The sequence below is a fragment of the Alligator mississippiensis genome, chromosome 3, assembly GCF_030867095.1.
Source record: "Alligator mississippiensis isolate rAllMis1 chromosome 3, rAllMis1, whole genome shotgun sequence".
Taxonomy (NCBI): Eukaryota; Metazoa; Chordata; order Crocodylia; family Alligatoridae; genus Alligator; species Alligator mississippiensis.
The window spans coordinates 38,461,444-38,482,479 of NC_081826.1; the positions used below are offsets into that span (position 1 = coordinate 38,461,444).

At 48.3% G+C, this 21,036-nt stretch overlaps 2 protein-coding genes and 1 long non-coding RNA gene across 9 annotated transcripts in view; 2 read left to right on the top strand and 1 right to left on the bottom strand.

The window, feature by feature from the left end:
* Positions 1 to 6,278, top strand: part of SNX31 (sorting nexin 31) — a 53,225-nt gene extending 46,947 nt beyond the window's left edge. For 2 of the 5 annotated variants that reach the window (XM_059723840.1, XM_059723841.1), the window contains exon 14: positions 4,913 to 6,277. In XM_059723840.1, coding sequence (XP_059579823.1) covers positions 4,913 to 5,197 — 285 coding nt within the window. In that variant the 3' untranslated portion in view covers positions 5,198 to 6,277. Of the gene's footprint in view, positions 1 to 365; positions 547 to 4,912 lie in introns of those variants that run through there. The other 3 variants (XM_006260915.4, XM_019495748.2, XM_059723842.1) reach the window with 2 other exon arrangements.
* The window catches only part of LOC109285214 (uncharacterized), a 57,104-nt gene extending 46,591 nt beyond the window's left edge, over positions 1 to 10,513 (bottom strand). Inside the window, exon 1 of the long non-coding RNA XR_009460652.1 lies at positions 10,411 to 10,513. This is a non-coding gene — a long non-coding RNA (uncharacterized LOC109285214). The remainder of the gene's footprint in view (positions 1 to 10,410) is intronic.
* Positions 10,514 to 10,583: 70 nt separating this feature from the next.
* Positions 10,584 to 21,036, top strand: part of ANKRD46 (ankyrin repeat domain 46) — a 42,143-nt gene continuing 31,690 nt past the window's right edge. For all 3 annotated transcript variants that reach the window (XM_019495751.2, XM_019495750.2, XM_014611605.3), the window contains exon 1: positions 10,584 to 10,676. The gene's annotated coding sequence lies outside the window, so the exon portion shown is untranslated. The remainder of the gene's footprint in view (positions 10,677 to 21,036) is intronic.

Consider the following 21,036-nt stretch of genomic DNA (forward strand, 5'->3'; position numbering starts at 1 on the left):
CTGCTTGGTCATATTAGCATGAATATGTGAATGTTTGGACTGGGCTGTAGTTTCTCAGGAACAGAAACACTAGTAAAATGCAGATCTGCATGTCCCAATTTATACTACCTTTAATGCAGTGAAATAAACATTATTGTAAGCAAGTAGTAATCACTGGGATGAATCCCCTATACATAAGCTCTGTCCACTCCAAAATACTGGTCTAGAAATGCCAGCTACTACAACAGTAAAACAGAACTGCATCTCTCACTTTTTTTCCCTTTAGTTAGTAACATTGATCATTATCTTAGTTCTGTCAACTTCCTTGGCTAAAAGTATAATAAGTAATATGTAAGTCCTATCTAACTGTACCTGTTTCTCTTCAGATTTGTGGTTTTATACCAAGAAAAAGGACATTTGTTAGGCCAAATGAAGAGGACCGCGTTTTTGAGAAAATAAGAGAAGAGGATTTGTGATAAATTCTGTATGTTGTACTTTGAGATGCCTACAAAAAAGTGATGTGACTTCTGAATTACATTAAAAGGTCCTAAATTCATGAATATACAATATCCTTTCTTGTCCCTTGATATTTATGGCACACCTAATAGTAGCAGTTTTTAAAGCTCCTGTTTACCACTCCCTAGAGTGAAAACATGCTACAAATGTGGAGACCAACTTGGAATAGAAAAGTTTAAGAAACATGATACATTTCTGGTATACATTCACTTTTTAAAAGGAAAAGCCTTAAGTAGAAAAGAGTACAGAAGATTTTCATTTTCATTACATTTACTTTTCATTAAAACTTTTTTAATGGCTCTTACACATGTTGTGTTAAATATTAGGGGTCTGTGAAGCAGGCCTTGTTTGATTCAGATTCGGCCCGATTTTGGGGGACAGTGATTCAATTTGTTGATTCGGATCACTGTCCTGATTCAGTTCAGCCGAATCTGAAGATTCAATTCTGATTTGGAGAATCAGCGATTCAGCCATAGACATACCTTTATATGGTTTTTCTAAATGCTTCGAGGTACCAGGCGCAGCTCCTGAACGCTGAGATGGTAGGGTGGATGGAGCATCCCACAGGAGGACCCCCTCCCCCACCACCACACCCCCCCTCTGGCTTGGTGATGGGCCATGAGGGGGGACCCCAGCTACCCACCCCAGACCCAGGAGGCACCAGTTGCGGAGCCAGGGGGCAAAGAGGGGTCCCCCGCATGCTCTGCAGAGAACTCAAAGTGGACCGGAAGTGCTTCTGGTCCACTTCTGGGTCTGCTGCTGCATGTGCTGGAGACCACCCCCTGCGCTCCTGTGGGACAGTCCTTCTTCCCTACTATCTCAAGCGTTCACAAGCCGCCTGGTACCTTGAGGTATGTAGAAACAACATATAAAGCTGTGTCTATGTCCTAATCATCAAATCTCTCCGAATCAAATCAGAGGCTTCTGATTCAATTTGGAGAGATTAACGGATCTCCTGATCCGATTTGGATTCAGAGATTTGGCCGCCAAATTGGGCCGAATTGCCTCCGAACTGAATCAACAACCAAAGTTTCATAGATTCATAGATGTTAGGGTCGGAAGGGACCTCAATAGACCATCGAGTCTGACCCCCTGCATAGGCAGGAAAGAGTGCTGGGTCTAGATGACCCCAGCTAGATGCATATCCAACCTCCTCTTGAAGACCCCCAGGGTAGGGGAGAGCACCACCTCCCTTGGGAGCCCGTTCCAGACCTTGGCCACTCGAACTGTGAAGAAGTTCTTCCTAATGTCCAATCTAAATCTGCTCTCTGCTAGCTTGTGGCCATTGTTTCTTGTAACCCCCGGGCGCGCCTTGGTGAATAAATATTCACCAATTCCCTTCTGTGCCCCCGTGATGAACTTTATAGGCAGCCACAAGGTCGCCTCTCAACCTTCTCTTGCGGAGGCTGAAAAGGTCCAGGTTCTCTAGTATCTCCTCGTAGGGCTTGGTCTGCAAGCCCTTAACCATACGAGTGGCCCTTCTCTGGACCCTCTCCAGGTTATCCACATCCCTCTTGAAGTGCGGTGCCCAGAATTGCACGCAGTACTCCAACTGCGGTCTGACCAGCGCCCGACAGAGGGGAAGTATCACCTCTTTGGATCTATTCGTCATGCATCTGCTGTTGCACGATAAAGTGCCATTAGCTTTTCTGATGGCTTCATCACACTGCCGAATCATGTTCATCTTGGAGTCTACTAGGACTCCAAGATCCCTTTCCACTTCCGTGCCACCCAGCAGGTCATTTCCTAGGCAGTAGGTATGCTGGACATTTTTCCTGCCTAGGTGCAACACTTTGCATTTCTCCTTGTTGAACTGCATCCTGTTGTTTTCTGCCCACTTGTCCAACCTGTCCAGGTCTGCTAGCAGCTCTTCCCTGCCCTCCGGGAACCTGTCCACTTCTCCTCATAGCTTTGTGTCATCCGCAAACTTGGACGGAGTACACTTCACTCCCTCGTCCAAGTCACTGATGAAGACATTAAAGAGTATCGGTCCAAGGACCGAGCCCTGTGGGACCCCACTGCCCACACCCTTCCAGGTCAAAACCGACTCATCCACCATGACTCTCTGGGTACGACACTCTAGCCAATTCACCACCCACCGGACTGTGTAGTCATCCAAGTCACAGCCTCTTAACTTGTTCACCAGTATGGGGTGGGATACCGTATCGAAAGCCTTCCTGAAATCTAAGTATATGACATCCACCCCTACTCCTGTGTCCAGGCGTTTTGTAACCTGGTCATAAAAAGAGACTAGATTAGTCAGGCATGATCTACCTTGTATGAACCCGTGCTGGTTTCCCCTCAGCATAATTTGTCCTGCCAGGCTCTCGCAAATGTGAGCCTTGATAATTTTTTCAAAGACTTTGCCTAGGATGGAGGTGAGACTGACTGGCCTATAGTTGCCTGGGTCCTCCTTCCTCCCCTTCTTGAAAATGGGGACCACACTGGCCCTTTTCCAATCCTCTGGGACTTGGCCTGTACACCACGAGCGTTCAAATATTCCCACCAGTGGCTGTGCAATGATGTCAGCCAGTGCCTTCAGCACCCTCGGATGGAGCTCATCCAGGCCTGCCGACTTAAAGGCATCCAGTTCTTCCAAGTGACTCTGCACCATCTCAGGGTCTACGCATGGCAGTCTGGCGCCTTGCTGCTGCCTCTCTACAACCCCAGTGAGAGACTTGTCTTGCCCCTCTCTTAGGAACACTGAAGCAAAGAACTCGTTGAGGAGTTCAGCCTTGTCCCCCCTGTCTGTCACCAATTGCTTCTGCCCATTTAGTAGGGGTCCTATTCCTCCCTGGGCCTTCCTTTTACTCCCTATATATCTAAAAAAACAATTTCTTGTTATCCTTTACTTGGGATGCCATCCTCAGCTCCGTGGTAGCTTTGGCCCGTCTAACTGCCTCCCTACAAGCACGAACAGAGGAGGTATACTCCTCTTTGGTGATCTCTCCGTTTCCAGTTTTTATGTGCTCCCCTTTTGGCCTGTAGGCTGCTCTGGATTTCTCTGGTCAGCCAAGGAAGCCTCCTGGCCCCTTTCCCTCTTTTTGTTTCGTGCAGCCCTATTAAATATCATGACAGTGGTTGAGTATGCTGATCCCATTTCTGGATTATTTAGAAAGTCCATCCATTTTCTCTACACATATTCTTTGTTTGGAGCAGGCTGTTTCCATGCCCCCATGCTTCTGATTTTTCCCTTGAGGCTAATCATCAGGAAGCTGCAATAGTTGGAGAGAATGTAGCTGCTAATGAGCTGCATTCTGTAAAGATGGAAGGATTGGTTGCATCTATTTGTTCATACCCAGGAATCTGTTGACTGCCCATAAACGCACAGCTATATTACAAGCTTTCAGCATCATACAAATTAAGCTTTTTATGAAATCAGCCCATTCTGAGCAGCTGTGATGAGGTTTTGATAAGCCTGTTCCTGATCCCTCCTCTTAGTTGGGATCCAGGTGAGGGGAGAGAACTTCTTGGACGCAGAACCGTGAGCTGTAAAAATTAGTTCAGAGACGGGCTCCTTAACTGTCTCTGGGACAAACTACAAATCCTGCATGTCTTGCCTGTCTCTGTCCAGATCCCCAATCTTTGCACCAGCTGATGGAGTGTGTTGGGGCAGTCATGTATCCTCAGCCATCTTACAGTTCTGACTGAGCCCAAGCTCTTGTTCTGTGATTTTATTTTATTTTTTTTCTACCTGGTTCCATTTTGTTTTGCATGTATGTAGTGTGGTACAGTATGCAGATACCTTAATGAAAGGCACAAGCAAATCTGTTCAACAGATAGGCAGCACAAAACATGCATTGTTGAGATGAAGGGGAGAGCTTAAAGATGGAAAATGCTGAATGCCACAGAGAGTGGTCTTATCCTATACCCCACGGTTCATAAATCCACTTTGATTGTAGTAGAGAGCTTGGAGGGTTACCCCCACGTAGCATGGGAGGTATATCAAGGTATTAATAACTTATGTTTTCCCAGCACGGACCAGCCTGCAATCTGCTCAGTGCAGTTAGGAAAGAACATTTTTGTCTTTTTTGCTTTTATACTTTGATGCACAGATAGTTATATTTTTAGAAATATAAGTTGTTTTCATTTGAAGGCACCTGACAAGCTCCTGCCCTTGGTCTGTGTGACACTACCACAAAGCATACTGCCAGAAACTAGCAATCAGTGAGATGCAGGGTGCCTACATTCAATGAAGTTGCAGGAAAAGCGGGGCCAGAGGCATTCTTGTTAATAAGAAGAGATTTGGGGGGAAAAGCTGCAGATGATACATCAGGAAATACGGTATTTAATAGGTCTCAGCCCCTTGGTCTATTCATTAACAGAGGGAAAGTTGATCTCTATTACAGGCACTTCTTGACTTACGTTTCACACAGCGTTTATAAATTGACACCCTGTTTCAACTTTACAATGCCAGTTTCGATTTACAACGCTTGATCCGATGCAATGCCATGCCAGCGAACAAGTTCACTGTGTCGCTTATCTCCGTGGAGAACATCCATCCAAACTGCCTTGGATAGTTTCTTTAAGAAAGCAGACAAGACTCCAGAAAAACCTGCAGCCAAGACTTCTGAGAAGACTCCAGCCAGAACCCTTCAAAAAGTCCAACCACGAGCCCTTCAAAAAGTCTAGCAAAGTCACCTCAAAGAAGTCTTTCCAAATCAATATGTTTGCTATTTACAATATAAATATATTAATGTAGCTATATTACTCATCTATAATTGATCAAGTACAAAATTCTGGGGTATTTGTGGTGAAAATAGGGTATTGGGCCTTGGTTCAGGAACCAATCCCCCATTTATAACATTGTTTCTTATGAGAAAATTGGTTCTGAGTTACAACATTTTGACTTAATTGGTTCCTGAAAACCATGTCTTGCAACTCCAGGGGCCTGTATGGTACCTTCTCTAGCACTTGCTTTCCCTCATTTCTTACCAAAAGGAGAAAAGCATAAAAATCCCTTCACTCCTACAGCAAAAGCCAAAAGGATGAATTAGACTGGGGTAGGCAACCTTTTTTGGCTACAGTCTGGAATGACTCACCCCAGGTTGGAGGCAGGTGGGCAGATACTAGGACCCTTCCACCTCTACATGTCTTCCCCATGACACAAGGAAAATACGCACACTCAGTACTTCTCCCCAGGACAGCATGGGGAAAGCACCCACAGCAGAAGGCCACCACCTTGCCACTGAATGTTGCTGAAGCCCCACATCCATGGGCAGAGGCGACCTGAGCAGGGTGCGGGGCCCAGGGCAAATCAGCCCATGCAAGGCTCTACCCCTGCTCCAATCCCACAGGCCCTGGACCCAAAGAAGCTGCCGCCACCATAGGCAATTAAAGGAAACACAAAACTGCTTTCCAGCTTCTGAGATCAACCCTGAACAGTCCCAGTATTGCCAATATGCCTCTTCAGCAGGTTTGTGGATGCCAGCAGTAAACCTCGAAAATCCCATGTAAGATTTTATTTTCCAATAATACAATCCAGTTGAAGGGAATGTTTCACTTCATATTAATTTCTACTCTGCTGCCCTGAGCAAAGCAGCCTGGACAAGTTCCTTATGGTTGCCACCTTTCGGTTTGCTTGATGTCAGACTCATTGCAAAAAGGATTATCCTCCTTCCTTTTACAGGCGTTTTTAAATTCCAAAGAGCTAAGAAGTTCCATAAGCGTATTAATGGTAAGTGTGTCTAGTTACCTTCATACATTTACCAACCCAAAAAATAACTTCTTTTGTGAAACAGCCTTTGCTAGATTAAAGAATTTTAACTGTAGAACTCCATTGCATTGTCCTCCTCTACTACCTGTTCACATTATTGAATTAAAAAAAACCCCAACAACCCGTGTTTCAAGATTTAAGCAAGGTTTACCCACCACAAAGCAAGATGAAATCTACAAAAGGTGTAGGGTTGGGGGAAACTTAGTCTGTACCTATTTGCAACCTTCTCCTAAAGTGTCTAATGCTGGACGTTCTTGGAGACAAGAAGCTAGAAACAAATAGGCTGTGGGTCTGACTTGATGCAGCAATTCTGTTCTTCCTAGCTACTAATATTCCAAGACCAATGATCTACCATATTTACCTGCAAACCACACACACCTCTCCTACAAAAATTGGGGTGCATGTTTTAAGTAAGTAACCTGATTTCAATGCTGGGATGGAGGTGTAGGGATGCTATAATGGCTGCCAGGGGCTGGCTTCCTCCCATCTGCAGAGAGGAGAGATACAGTCTGCTGCTCAGTCAAAAGCTAGAGGTTTAACCATGTCATAGCCACCACCAAATTGGCAGCAGCTTTTGGCTGAGTGGCCAAAAGCTGAGCAGCCAATTTAGCAGCAGCTGTGACAGAGTTAAAGTCCCCTAACTTGGCTGAGCAGGAGAGGCAGGGTGAGTGACACTGGGTGTATCTACACAAGATGTTTACTGTGCAGTAGACTAGTTAGCTGCACAGTAAACATCCTGATGTCTACACATGCACCCCTATTAGGCTAGAGTACACTAATTGACTCCACAGCAGGATACTACTTGCATTTAAGTACATCCTGCTGTGGAATAAAAGTCTGCAGCAGTGCAAATGTAGACTTGCCCTGGCAGGCCAGGCATGAAGGTACATCAGTGCAGGGGCTGCCTGCCAGCTAGCCCCACATTAGAGCTCCCTTGTGCCCCAGCCAGCCCCTCTGCAATCCCCAGGCTGGCAGGTTGACCCCCGGGGCCTCCTGCCAGCCAGAGCTGCTCCGACCTTGCTCCATGTGTTGTGCATGAATGAACTCTAGAGAGTGTATTGCTCAAGTTAATTGCTCCCAGGCACATGTTCAAGTGGTGTACCCAGGAGCAAGAATCCTGAAGCAATAAGCTCCAGAGTTTATTAATGTGCTGTGTAGCCCATGTAGACATGCCCACTGAAGAGTAGACTCTATTCCTGCTCCATTCAGCTATGACTCTGGAAAAATCTATTTTTCCTTCATTCTGCCTTCTCAAAACAAGGTGTGCATCTTATTTGTGGATGTAAGGTATGTGAATCCCATATGGTATTCATATATTTTTAAGGTATGCTGTTGTTTTGGTCTCTAAACCCCTATCGATACTTTTTAGTGAGAGGGGCACAGGGCTGCATCCTATTATGTGACAGTGTTGCACTGCAAAGTTACCATGCCAGGCAATGGTGCACTGAAAGCATGCTGTGCTTTTTATACTCCGCTTAAGAATCAAAGGAGCATTGCAGAGTTGCCTGGCAGTGCCTTACTTGCCTACAGTGCCTAATTAGCCTGCCTATAGTGTCTCAGCAACTCACCAGCGAGGGGTTCTCCAGCTACATAGCTTCTAGTTCAGAAGGTAGCCTGACCAAAGAAGTGTGCAGGGTTCAAATTATGGGGCAGCTCAGGGGGCTGAGCCCCTCCCCCCATAAGAGACGAGAGCCCCCCTGTAAGATTTGAAAATCATAACCTGGGAGGGGTCTCTGATTTATTAGGGCATTGTGATGGGCAGCCCAATTTTTTTTGTGTAGATCTCCTTCCCCACCCCTCCCCCAAGAGTCAAAGTGTAATTCGAACCCTGGATGTACGCATGCAGCTGCCTGGTCTGATAAGAGGAACTTGAACAGGACAAACTGCAGGTGTGATCTAGCTAGTGCAATGAAGATGCAGCAGCATGGGGCATACCTAGGGTCCCCAGAGATGATGTTTTCAGAATCCCAGTACACAGAATCATAGGAAGGGACTGAGAGGCCATCTAGTCTGTTCCTTACCCCCAAACAGTATCAACTATCTCATCCTTTCATGACATGCTTGTCTAATCTGATTTTTTTTTTTTAAGCCTCCAGAGATCCCACAACTTACATAGATAATTCATTCCTGTGCTTACAGTTGGAAAGAGGTTTTCCCCCCACCCTAATGTCTAACTTTTAAATCTCTCTTGCTGCAGCCTAACCTTATTACTTGTCCTATCCCCAGTGGACATGGAGAACAAGGTATAACCTTCCTCTTTGCAATAGCCTCTCACTTAATTGAAGATTATGGCTGCTCATCCATCTCTTCTAGACTAAACTAATCCAATTCTTTTTATCTTTCATCGGAGGTCATGTTTTCTAGACCACTTTTGTGGCTCTCTAGATTCTTCCCAATTAGCCCACACCTTTTTTAAAGTGTGATGCCCAAAACTAGACACAATGTTCCAATGGAGACCTTAGCAATACTAAGTGGAGTTGAAAGGATTATTTCATGCCTTCCCTCTGATATTCCCATTTATACATCCCACTGTTGACTTATATTCAGTTTGTGATCTACTCTAGCCTCTAGATCAGGGGTGGGCAAAATGTGACCCAGGGGCTGGATGCGGGATGCCAGGCCATTCTATCCAGCCCGCAGGGCCCCTAAAAAATTTAGGCAATCCAGGGCAGATTAATATTAATTTTCTGCCATGTGGCCCTCAATGACTTGCCAAAATTCAGTAAGCAGCCCTCTGCCCAAAATAATTGCCCACCCCTGCTCTAGATCCTCTTTCTGAGAACTACTTACAAGCAAGTTTCCTCTTTTATCTTTGTGTGGCTGATGATTAGTTTAGTTTAGTACTTTTAAATTTGAATTTCTTCCTATTTATTTCAAACTGTTTCTCCAATTTGTCAAGATCCTTTTGAATTCTAATCCTGTCCTGCAAATGGAAAAATTGTACTTTTTATTCTGTCATATATATATAATTAATGAAAATATTGAATAGCACTGGATTCAGAACCCCACACTTGATATATTTTTCCAGTTTGAAAGTGAGCTATTTAGAACTACTGAGAGTAGTTTTTCAACCAATTTTGTAGCTACCTTACAGTAATTTCCCCTAGACCAGTGGTCTCCAACCTTTTTAAGTAGGCGATCACCTTTGGCATTTAAAAGCAACCCAAGGTCTACTGTGAACCACTGCCACCCCCCCCCCCCCCACCCTGCCCAGCAAGTAAGTCTGTGGAGAGAGATGGGGGGGTGCAAATCAAAGCAGAAGGAGAAAAAATTACTTGGGGGTGCATCTCCCCAGCAGGTAAGTCCTACCTGGCCAGGGCCCTATTCAACTTACCCCTGCTGCTGCCTCTGTGGCACTGTCCCTCGCTGCAGGGGCCTTGATCTAGGCCCACCCCTTCTGTACACCACTGACTGACCTGCTGGGCTGGGGCATGCACATGCATAGGGGCACTCGGCCCCCCACCCCAGCCTCCGATCGATTCCAAGAGGCTCTGAGATCTACTGGTGGATCGAGATCCACTGCTTGGTGATCACTGCCCTAGACCACGGTTCCCTAATGGCTTAAAAAGCTGTTATTTAGGACTGTGCTAAAATGCATTGCTGAAGTCCAGATCTATCACATCTAGTTTATTTCTCTAGTCACTAAGTTTACTATTGTGTCGTGGGGAAATCAAATCTATACTGGCTATTCTAGGTGCTTACACACAGGTGGAGTATTTATTCCCTTGTTTCTGGCTGCTTTGCAATTCCCTGGATTTTCCCGTTTAAGGAGAGCAAGCGTGAGCCCTTCTGCAGTTTCCTGGAGCCCCGAGCTGTCCAGAGTGGGGGGCACCGCTCCGGCCGGCTGCCGCAAGCCGAGTCCTGCCCCCTCCCCGGCGCCTCGCCTGCCCAGGGCCGTAACAACCACGTTTGGTGGCCGCCGCGGCAGGCCGCCCTCGCCCGCACAGGGCCGGGGGCACGCGCCCGCACGCTTGCCCCGTCTGCGCGCCCCGCAACCGGCTGCTCGCGGCTGCGCCCTGCGCCGGCCGGGCAGCGCCTCTCGGAGCCCCTTCCCTTCAGCGCCTGGGCTGGTCGGCCCCCGCCCCTTGCTACAGCGCTGCTCCTGCCCGATCTGCTGCTCTCCCTTCTGCTCCCCGCCCAACACACTGTCTGCTCTGCTTGTTGCTCCCTACTTGACCTGCTGCTCTGCTTCCGGTTACCTGCAGTCCTCCCGGCCTGATCTGCTGAGCGCTCCCGCCTGCTCTGCTTGCTGCTCCCCACCTGAAGCGCTGCCCTCTGCTCTGCGCTCCCGTCCCCCCCGATCTGTGGCTCTGCTTCCTGCGCCGGGCCGCACGCGCCGCCCCGCGGCCTCCGGCCTGCAGGGGGCGCTCCCCCCCCGGCGGCGCGTGGCCCGCGCCTTCCCTCTCGGCGCCGGGCGGGACTAGGCCGAGGCCGAGGCCGCCGAGCAGCTGGGGAGGGGGGACAGGTACTGGCGGGCCGCGGCGGTTGCGGGGGGAGGGCGGATTCGCTCGCGGGAGCAGAGGCGCCCCCGGCCCGCGGCAGTGGGGGTGGGGGTGGGGGTGAGAGTGGGAGGAGGACAAGGACGGGGGGCGCCTCTGAATTGAAAACCCTGGGGGGCAGCGGAACGGGCAGTGTCCGCCTTGCCGGTGCCGGGGAACGGGGAAGACCCCCCCGGTGTGCGGCTCCGGGGAAGCGCGGGGGACACTGCAGCCTGCCCGCCCCTCCCCCCCGGCTGCCCCCGTGCTCCCTCCCTGCCCCCTCCCCCACCTTCTTCTCTGGCTCTGCCCCGCCCCAGCTGCCCCTTCCCCTCCGACCTGCTCCAGCGCTGGAGCCCCTGCCCCTGCCTGGCTGGGAGCTGCCACTGCTTCTCCTGGGCTGGGCAGCGTCCGGCCTGCTGCTGCGGCCGCATGTCAGAGCTGGAGGTGGGTGTGGGGGGAAGATGTAGGGAGCAGGAGCAGGGACAGGCTCAGGCACAGAGCGGCAGGGGGGAGCAGCAGATCCCTTGCTCTTTGCCACTCCTTCTCCTGCCCGGTCACTGCAGGAGGGGGATGATTTAAGATGACCTTCCACTATTTAGATTCTTTGCATGTTATAGTACATGTGTAACTTCCCACCACATTTATCCAAATCCAAGACAACTTCACATTTAAGATGACCCCCCCCCCCCAATAATTAGAGTCTCTGTACATGGAAAATTATAAAGGTGTTATAATTTTCCATGTAAAGAGTCTAATTAGTGGAAGATTATCTTAAATTTGAAGTTGTCATAGATTTAGGTAACTATGGTTACTGAACTATGCAAATGGCAAAAGTTAAACCTTTTTATAACAGTTTTATAACTAGCGACAAGCAAAACGTGTTGTAATATTCTGTCATGTATAATGTAGGGTTCGGGGGAAGGGCTACATTAATTCATCTTTCTTCTAAATTCTGTGAGCTAAACTTTCTAATATGCTGCAGCTTTTTCATGCTGCCAGAGCAGATCAAAGGGCCAGGGCCTTGCTCAAAAAATACTTTAGGTACTAGGGTTTTCCCTGGGTGGTGAACAGCTTCCAGAATTCAGAGTCATTTTCATAGTCCCTGTTGGAGTACGTTTCCCCAGAGGATGAAGATGTGTTCAGAGCATGCCATACCTTGCTATAAGTCCTTGCATAGAATCGTAGAAAAATAGGGCTGGAAGGGGCTTCAAAAAGTTATCTAGTCCAACCACTTGCTAAAAGCAGGATCATGTCTGTCCAAACTGGCCTAGCCCAGTGTTTAAACTTCTCTAAAAACTTCCAGGGATGGGGAGTCCAAAACCTCTCTAGAGATGTGTCCACATGAGAGTTTATTGTGGAGTTGACTAATTAGCTCTGCAGTAAACTTCTGGCATCTACAGGTGCAGGGCTATTAGGCTGGAGTAAACTAATAAACTCTGCAGCAGGATAGTGAATACAAGTAGTATCCTGTTGTGGAGTTTTTTTACTCTGCAGCAGCACACATGCAGACACTGAAGTGGCTGGCTGGGGCACAAAGGTGCTGCCAGCTAGCCCCACAGTGGAGCACCATCGTGCCCTAGCCAGCTCTGCCACAGCATGCTGAGCCATGTCAGAGCAGCCCTGGGCTGGCAGGCTGACCCCCTGGATCCCCAGCCAGCTGGGGCTACTCTGAATGCTTAGCTGCTCTCATATGGAGAGAGAGTTAATATGCAACCAAAATTTCTCTTGGTGCAATTTAAGATGGTTACATCCTGTCCTGTCCCTTGTGGCCATGCTGAATAGTCAGTTGTCAACATCCTGTTTCAGTAGTTCCCCACCTTTGTTTTGCTGTAACCCTAAATTGTCCACCAGCAGGACCTCCTGACCCAGTGCCCCGGGGGCTGCTGGAAGCAGAGTGCAGTGGCAGCGGCAACAGCAGCCTGGGGCAGGGGCAGGGATGGGGGAGCTGCCATTGCCCCCTTTGTGCACGGCAGCCCTGCCCTGCCCACCGCTCCCAGGTCACATGCGTGTTGTGTGTGGGCCCTTTGCAACCCTATTAAGGACTCCTGTGACCCTGATTTGGATTGTGCCCTGAGGTTGGGAACCAGTGTCCTATTTACAACCATACTTTGGGTATTTGAAGACTTATCAAATCCCCCTTCAGTGTTCTCTTCTTCAGACTAAATAGTTCATCCAGATGTTCCTTTTTTATCTTGTTTCCTAAACCCCTGATTGTTTTTGTTGCTGTCCACTGGACTCTTCCTAGTTTGTCAGTGTTTCTCTTAAATACACTGCCCAAAAGTGAACTCGGTACTCCAGGTGAGGCCTCACCAGCACTGAACTGAGTAGAAGAATCACTTTGACTTGCAAGTTACATTCTTGTTAATGTCATCTGGTATGCTGTTGGATTGTTTTGCAGCTAATTTATCTATTGTAACTTGTTTTTGGCTTATGTTCTGTCATAAATCCCAGGTCTCTTTCTGCAGTACTGCAGTGTAGCTTGTCCATCACCAGTCTGATGGTTCTATAGTCCTAATTCTGTGCTCCCGTGTGTTTGCAACTCCACTGACCTTGTTGTAACCTGCAAATTTGCTAACCTTGCATTCAGGCCTTTTCTCAAGATCATTAACAATGGAGTTAAACAATGAACCTAGGACAGATCCTTGGGTAACCCTGGTCACCACTTAGATATCAAACCACTGATGACTTCCCTTTGAGCTTGATGATTCCACTAGTTATGTGTGCACCTTACAGTACTTTCTTCTAAACCAGTAGAGGCCAACCTTTTTGGGAGGTGTGCCACACATAAAAATCCATGGCATCCCTGAGTGTTAGTCCGATCTCCCCTTGACCAATCTGCTACTCTCCTTTCTGCTTCCTGCCCCATCTTCTATATGGTAAGACACATAAAGACTGCCCTGCTACACATGCTACAGGTTGAACACATCTCACGAGAGAGTCATAGATTCATAGATGCTAGGGTCGGAAGGGACCTCAATAGATCATCGAGTCCGACCCCCTGCATAGGCAGGAAAGAGTGTTGACGTTCAGATGACCCCAGCCAGATGCCTATCCAACCTCCTCTTGAAGACGCCCAGGGTAGGGGAGAGCACCACCTCCCTTGGGAGCCCGTTCCAGACTTTGGCCACTCTAACTGTGAAGAAGTTCTTCCTAATGTCCAGTCTAAATCTGCTCTCTGCTAGCTTGTGGCCATTATTTCTTGTGACCCCTGGGGGCGCCTTGGTGAATCAAACCTCACCAATTCCCTTCTGTGCCCCCGTGATGAACTTATAGGCAGCCACAAGGTCGCCTCTCAGCCTTCTCTTGCGGAGGCTGAAGAGGTCCAGGTGCCCCAGTCTCTCCTCAGAGGGCTTGGCCTGCAAGCCCTTAACCATACGAGTGGCCTTTCTCTGGACCCTCTCCAGGTTATCTACATCCCTCTTGAAGTTTTGGGTGCCACACTGCATGCAGTATTCCAACTGTGGTCTGACCAGCACCCAATAGAGGGGAAATATCGCCTCCTTGGATCTGTTCGTCATGCATCTGCTGATGCACGATAAAGTGCCATTAGCTTTTCTGATGGCTTCGTCACACTGACGACTCATGTTCATCTTGGAGTCCACTAGGACTCCAAGATCCCTTTCCACTTCCGTTCCACCAAGCAGGTCATTCCCTAGGCAGTAGGTATGCTGGACATTTTTCCTCCCTAGGTGCAGCACTTTGCGTTTCTCCTTGTTGAACTGCATTCTGTTGTTTTCTGCCAATATGTCCGACCTGTCCAGGTCTGCTTGCAGCTGTTCCCTGCCCCCCCGGCATGTCCACTTCTCCCCACAGTTTTGTGTCATCCACAAACTTGGACAGAGTACACTTCACTCCCTCGTCCAAGTCACTGATGAAGATATTGAAGAGTATCGGTCCAAGGACCGAGCCCTGCGGGACCCCACTGCCCACACCCTTCCAGGTTGAAGCCGACCCATCCACTATGACTTTCTGGGTGCGACCCTCTAGCCAATTCTCCACCCACCGGACTGTGTAGTCATCCAAGTCACAGCCTCTTAACTTGTTTACCAGTATGGGGTGGGATACCGTATCGAAGGCCTTCATGAAGTCTAAGTATACGACATCAACCCCTACTCCTGCATCCAGGCATTTTGTAACCTGGTCATAAAAAGAGACTAGATTAGTCGGGCATGATCTACCTGCTGCAAACCCGTGCTGGTTTCCCCTCACCATAATTTGTCTTGCCGGGCTCTCGCAAATGTGAGCCTTGATAATTTTTTCGAAGACTTTGCCTAGGATGGAGGTGAGACTGACTGGCCTATAGTTGCCCGGGTCCTCCTTCCTCCCCTTCTTGAAAATGGGGACCACATTGGCCCTTTTCCAGTCCTCCGGGACCTGGCCCGTGCGCCACGAGCATTCAAATATTCCCGCCAGTGGCTGTGCAGTGACGTCGGCCAGTGCCTTCAGCACCCTTGGATGGAGCTCATCCGGGCCTGCCGACTTAAAGGCATCCAGTTCCTCCAAGTGACTCTGCACCATCTCAGGGTCTATGCATGGTAGTCCGGTGCCTTGCTGCTGCCTCTCTACAACCCCAGTGAGAGACTTGTCCTACCCCTCGCTTAGGAACACTGAAGCAAAGAACTCGTTGAGGAGTTCAGCCTTGTCCCCCCTGTCCATCACCAATTGCTTCTGCCCATTAGTAGGGGTCCTATTCCTCCCTGGGCCTTCCTTTTACTCCCTATATATCTAAAAAACAATTTCTTGTTATCCTTTACTTGGGATGCCATCCTCAGCTCCATGGGAGCTTTGGCCCGTCTAACTGCCTCCCTACATGCGTGAGCAGAGGAGGTATACTTTTCTTTGGTAATCTCTCTCCGTTTCCACTTTTTATATGCTCCCCTTTTAGTCCGCAGGCTGCCCTGGATTTCTCTGGTCAGCCAGGGAAGCCTCCTGGCCCCTTTCCCTCTTTTTCCTCACATCGGGATTGTCTCCCTCTGTGCCCAAAGGATCATTTCCTTATAGCTGTCTGTTATATATAGATAGTATTGAAAGCTTTGCTGAAGCTGAGGTAGATCACATCCACTGCCACTGCTCTCCCTTCACCCAGAAAGCCTGGTGCCTTGTCTTAAAAGCAAATCAGGTTGGTCAGATATGACTTGTTTTAAGTGAATCTGTGCTGGTGATTCCTAGTCATTTTGTTATCTTCTAGGTACTTAGAAATAGATTCCTTACCGCCCTATTCAATGATCTTTCCTGGTTTCCAGGTCAAACTGACGGATCTGATTCCATGGATCATCATCCTGTTTGTTTTTGTAAAAATGTGCACCATATTTCTCCTTTCCTGCTCATCTGGCACCTCACCCAACCTCCATGAGGTCACAAAGAGAGTAGCCAGTGGCTCTGCAATTACCTCCACCAGTTCCTTGAGTTGTCTAGAGTGTGTCTTGTCTGGCAGTGTTAATTTGAAAACATTCAGCTCCTCTAAGTATATCTCCTGTTCTTTCCCTGCTCTAGCTTGCTTATTTCTTCCTCTGTCCTTGCTGCTAACTGTGCCTGTCATCTAGTAGCTGACCTTATTTGTGAAAACTCAAGTTAAAAAAAGAATTAAATGCTTCAGCAGCTTCCATTACTAGATTGCCCTTGTGTTCAACACTTTCTGCTTTGTGTGTGTTTGCAGAATGATACAGTGGGACATGGGTAAAGAAAAAAGAAGGTTATGAAGAAACCTGCCTTACTTTGACTTTTGCATCACTAAAGGCTTGTTTGCACATGTTCATTGACCGGGATAGTTTCCTTTGTGCTCATTGTTATTCAGAATAAGAGTAACCATATTAATAGCAAATAACCACTATATTGTAAATTCATACCCTGTCTTATTTGAGAAAAACTTTTCTTTGTAAACAAGCTCTGAATGTCTCAGAATGGTAACCTCAAAGGACATTTTTTTCCCTTCTGAAATCTGCCTTCTACTTTTAACTTTTAATACCATAATAAACAGTGTAGTTCTCTTTCTCCCCACCCCTCCTCCATTTACTGTTATTATTCACTAAAGTGCTTTGGCAACTTGCCTCCCAATGTTTTCTAAAATGTTAGAAGGATTGTGAGGAAACAGTGAGAGGTCAGAGCCAGATGCGAAGTATAATTAATTTTTATTCAAACAGTGTCAAATAGAATCAAATAAAAGCTTGTATATGAAAGGATACTTATTGCATTGCTTAGTCTATAACCCAGAAGACAGAGAAGAGTAACACAATGGCCTACAGAAGCAATACTGTGGATGTCTAATTATCTGCATTTTTATTTAGCTTTATAATGTTATCTGAAATACAAAACTGAGTTTCTATGTTTGAAATACAAAACAAAATCTACAGACAAGTTGAAAGCTTTTGCTGGTAGGGCTAAGTCCAAGCACCACCTGTGCTGGTGTTGTATTTTAGATATCTCCATTTAGTCATGATCCACTATCCAGTCAGGTGGTTCTTGGGTGATTATTTTGGAAGCAGTTAAGAGGTAAATCATGCTCAAATAGCTGTGGTTTAGAACCTTGTTGATTGGGGATAGGCAAGGCCTTCTAGCCTGAAAAATTGTGCATTTTTTCTTTAATTTTCATAGTTATTCTACTGTTTATTCTAGAAAAGCACAACTTGAAAAATTAAATGAACAAGAAATTTGAGGTATATCTGTGTAGCACATTGAAGCTCCCTACTGAGATGCACCAACCAGGAAGGCTCTTTCAGCTGTAGTAGGCAGCATCTTGCAGAGTGTATTGGTCCATCTACAGAAGTACTTGGCTGTGCGCCTTCTGACTGGGGAATAAGGCATGGAGCAGATGTGGTGTCTCAGCTTGGCGCCACATAGGCATACCCCAAATTCTTACAGCAATCAGTATCAGGACAACAGAATGTAAACAGAAAGAAGTTGAGCTTCCTGAGGTTTAAGTTGTTTGTAAATTTTGATAAGGTCAGGGCTGGTACATATCATCAGTTTGTTTGCTAGTTAGATATATAGTACAATAGCATATCATTGCATCTTGTCATGGCATGTGATATGGCGTTACTTTATAAACCCAATAAAAGTATTTAAAATCTTAGTTGACTGGAAAACTTAAAACATGAGAGAGAGGTTGATATTTCAGTCCAGTCATCTCTTAAGCGGTGATAAAGTGATTCTGCCATCTCTTGTTTAAAGTTTGCCCCATTTTTGTCCTGTTGGCATGGTAAGAGCCGCATATATCCGCTGGTGCTAATTTTACTACCTTTGCTATTGAAAATAAATATATTAAAAATAAGGGTATATTATGAACAAGGAAGACAGTGAATTGGTTTTATTTTAGGGCTGTCAATTAATTGCTGTTAATGTGCACAATTAAGGCAAGAACCAATTAATACATCAATTATTTTTAATGCGTTAATTGCACATGTGGTTTTGGAACCTGTGCCCCAGTTGCCCTGCCCTGCTGCCATCGCCACCGCATCCAAGCTGCCTAGGAGGGCAGCAGTGGCAGTGCAGAAGAGCCGTAGAGCAGCCCAGGCGTGGGCTCCGAGCAGCTGCAGCACAAAAGTGGGGAAGGGGGCATACCCACACACCTACAACCCCCATCCAGGGCCCCAAGCAGCCAGGCTGGCAGTGCTGGGGTTTCAGGGAAGTTGGCTCTGAGCTGCAGCGAAGCTGCCTGGCACTCCTGGGCCCTATGGTGTGGTCTCGGGGGATTGGGACTACCTGGGAGCTCCAGCAGGAGCCGCCTCTGGGCCTTCGGGTCCCCATGCATCCCCAGTCTTTGGACTCTAGGGAGTGACAGCAATGGCAGCCCCATGCCCTGTGCACCCATGGAGGCAGCCACTGCTAGCAGGCAGGGGTGGGATTCCTGCGGAACCACCTCCTGCGGTCCTTGGCCCATGCCACGCACCCGGCTCTAGCCCAGCACCAATGGAAGTCGAGCTGCACCTAGCACCTCTGCAGCACCGGGCAGAACCACTGCTCTCCCCAAACTGGGTTCCTGCCAGGACCCACACAGAGCCACTGAACCTGCTGGGTCCCGTCAGGAGCCCAGGCAGTGTAGGGGGGAAAGTGGTGGCTCTGCTCAGCAGTAGCGTTGGGCACAGATCAGACCCCATCAGCACTAGGATGGAGCCGGGTGTGTGGCATGGGCTGGGGGCTGTGGGAGGTGGCTCCATAGGAATCCCGCCTCTGCCCACTGGTACCGACTGCCTCCACCGACAGACATGGTGCTGGGCTGCCGTCACTTTCACTTCCTGAGGGCCCAGACCAGGGATTCATAGATTCATAGATGTTAGGATTGGAAGGGACCTCAATAGATCATCGAGTCCAACCCCCTGCATAAGCAGGAAAGAGTGCTGGGTCTAGATGACCCCAGCTAGATACTCATCTAACCTCCTCTTGAAGACCCCCAGGGTAGGAGAGAGCACCACCTCCCTTGGGAGCCCGTTCCAGACCCTGGCCACTCGAACTGTGAAGAAGTTCTTCCTAATGTCCAATCTAAATCTGCTCTCTGCTAGCTTGTGGCCATTATTTCTTGTAACCCCAGGGGGCGCCTTGGTGAATAAATACTCACCAATTCCCTTCTGTGCCCCCGTGATGAACTTATAGGCAGCCACAAGGTCTCCTCTCAACCTTCTCTTGCGGAGGCTGAAAAGGTCCAGTTTCTCTAGTCTCTCCTCATAGGGCTTGGTCTGCAGGCCCTTAACCATATGAGTGGCCCTTCGCTGGACCCTCTCCAGGTTATCCGCATCCCTCTTGAATTGTGGCGCCCAGAATTGCACGCAGTACTCCAACTGCGGTCTGACCAGCGCCCAATAGAGGGGAAGTATCACCTCCTTGGACCTATTTGACATGCATCTGCTGATGCACGATAAGGTGCCATTGGCTTTTTTGATGGCTTCGTCACACTGCCGACTCATGTTCATCTTGGAGTCCACTAGGACTCCAAGATCCCTTTCCACTTCTGTGCCATCCAGCAGGTCATTTCCTAGGCTGTAGGTGTGCTGGACATTTTTCCTCCCTAGGTGCAGCACTTTGCATTTCTCCTTGTTGAACTGCATCCTGTTGTTTTCTGCCCACTTGTCCAACCTGTCCAGGTCTGCTTGCAGCTGTTCCCTGCCCTCCAGCATGTCTACATCTCCCCATAGTTTTGTGTCATCTGCAAACTTGGACAGAGTACATTTCACTCCCTTGTCCAAGTCGCTGATGAAGACATTAAAGACTATCGGTCCAAGGACCAAGCCCTGCGGGACCCCACTGCCCACACCCTTCCAGGTCAAAACCGACCCATCCACCACAACTCTCTGGGTGCGACCCTCTAGCCAATTCGCCACCCACCGGACTGTGTAGTCATCCAAGTCACAGCCTCTAAACTTGTTCACCAGTATGGGGTGGGATACCGTATCGAAGGCCTTCCTGAAGTCTAAGTATACGACATCCACCCCTACTCCTGTGTCCAGGCGTTTCGTAACCTGGTCATAAAAAGAAACTAGATTGGTCAGGCACGATCTGCCTGCCATGAACCCATGCTGGTTTCCCCTCAGCATAATTTGTCCTGCCGGGCTCTCACAAATGTGAGCTTTGATAATTTTTTCAAAGACTTTGCCAAGGATGGAGATGAGACTGACTGGCCTATAGTTGCCTGGGTCCTCCTTCCTCCCCTTTTTGAAAATGGGGACCATGTTGGCCCTTTTCCAGTCGTCCGGGACTTGGCCCTTGCGCCACGAGCGTTCAAATATTCCCGCCAGTGGCTCTGCAATGATGTCGGCCAGTGCCTTCAGCGCCCTCGGATGGAGCTCATCCGGGCCTGCCGACTTAAAGGCATCCAGTTCTTCCAAGTGACTCTGCACCGTCTCAGGGTCTACGCATGGAAGTCTGGCACCTTGCTGCTGCCTCTCTACAACCCCAGTGAGAGACTTGTCGTGCCCCTCACTTAGGAACACTGAGGCAAAGAACTTGTTGAGGAGTTCAGCCTTGTCCCCTCTGTCCGTCACCAATTGTTTCTGCCCATTTAGCAGGGGTCCTATTCCTCCCTGGGCCTTCCTTTTACTCCCTATATATCTAAAAAACAATTTCTTGTTGTCTTTTACTTGGGTTGCCATCCTCAGCTCCATGGTAGCTTTGGCCTGTTTAACTGCCTCCCTGCAAGCACGAGCAGAGGAGGTATATTCGTCTTTGGTGATCTCTCCCTGTTTCCACTTTTTATGTGCTCCCCTTTTGGCCCTTAGGCTGCCCTGGATTTCTGTGGTCAGCCAGGGAAGCCTCCTGGCCCCTTTCCCTCTTTTGCCTCGCTCGGGGATCGTCTTGCTTTGTGCTCGAAGGATCGTTTCCTTAAGGCACAGCCACCCTTCTTGGGCTTCCATTTCTTCA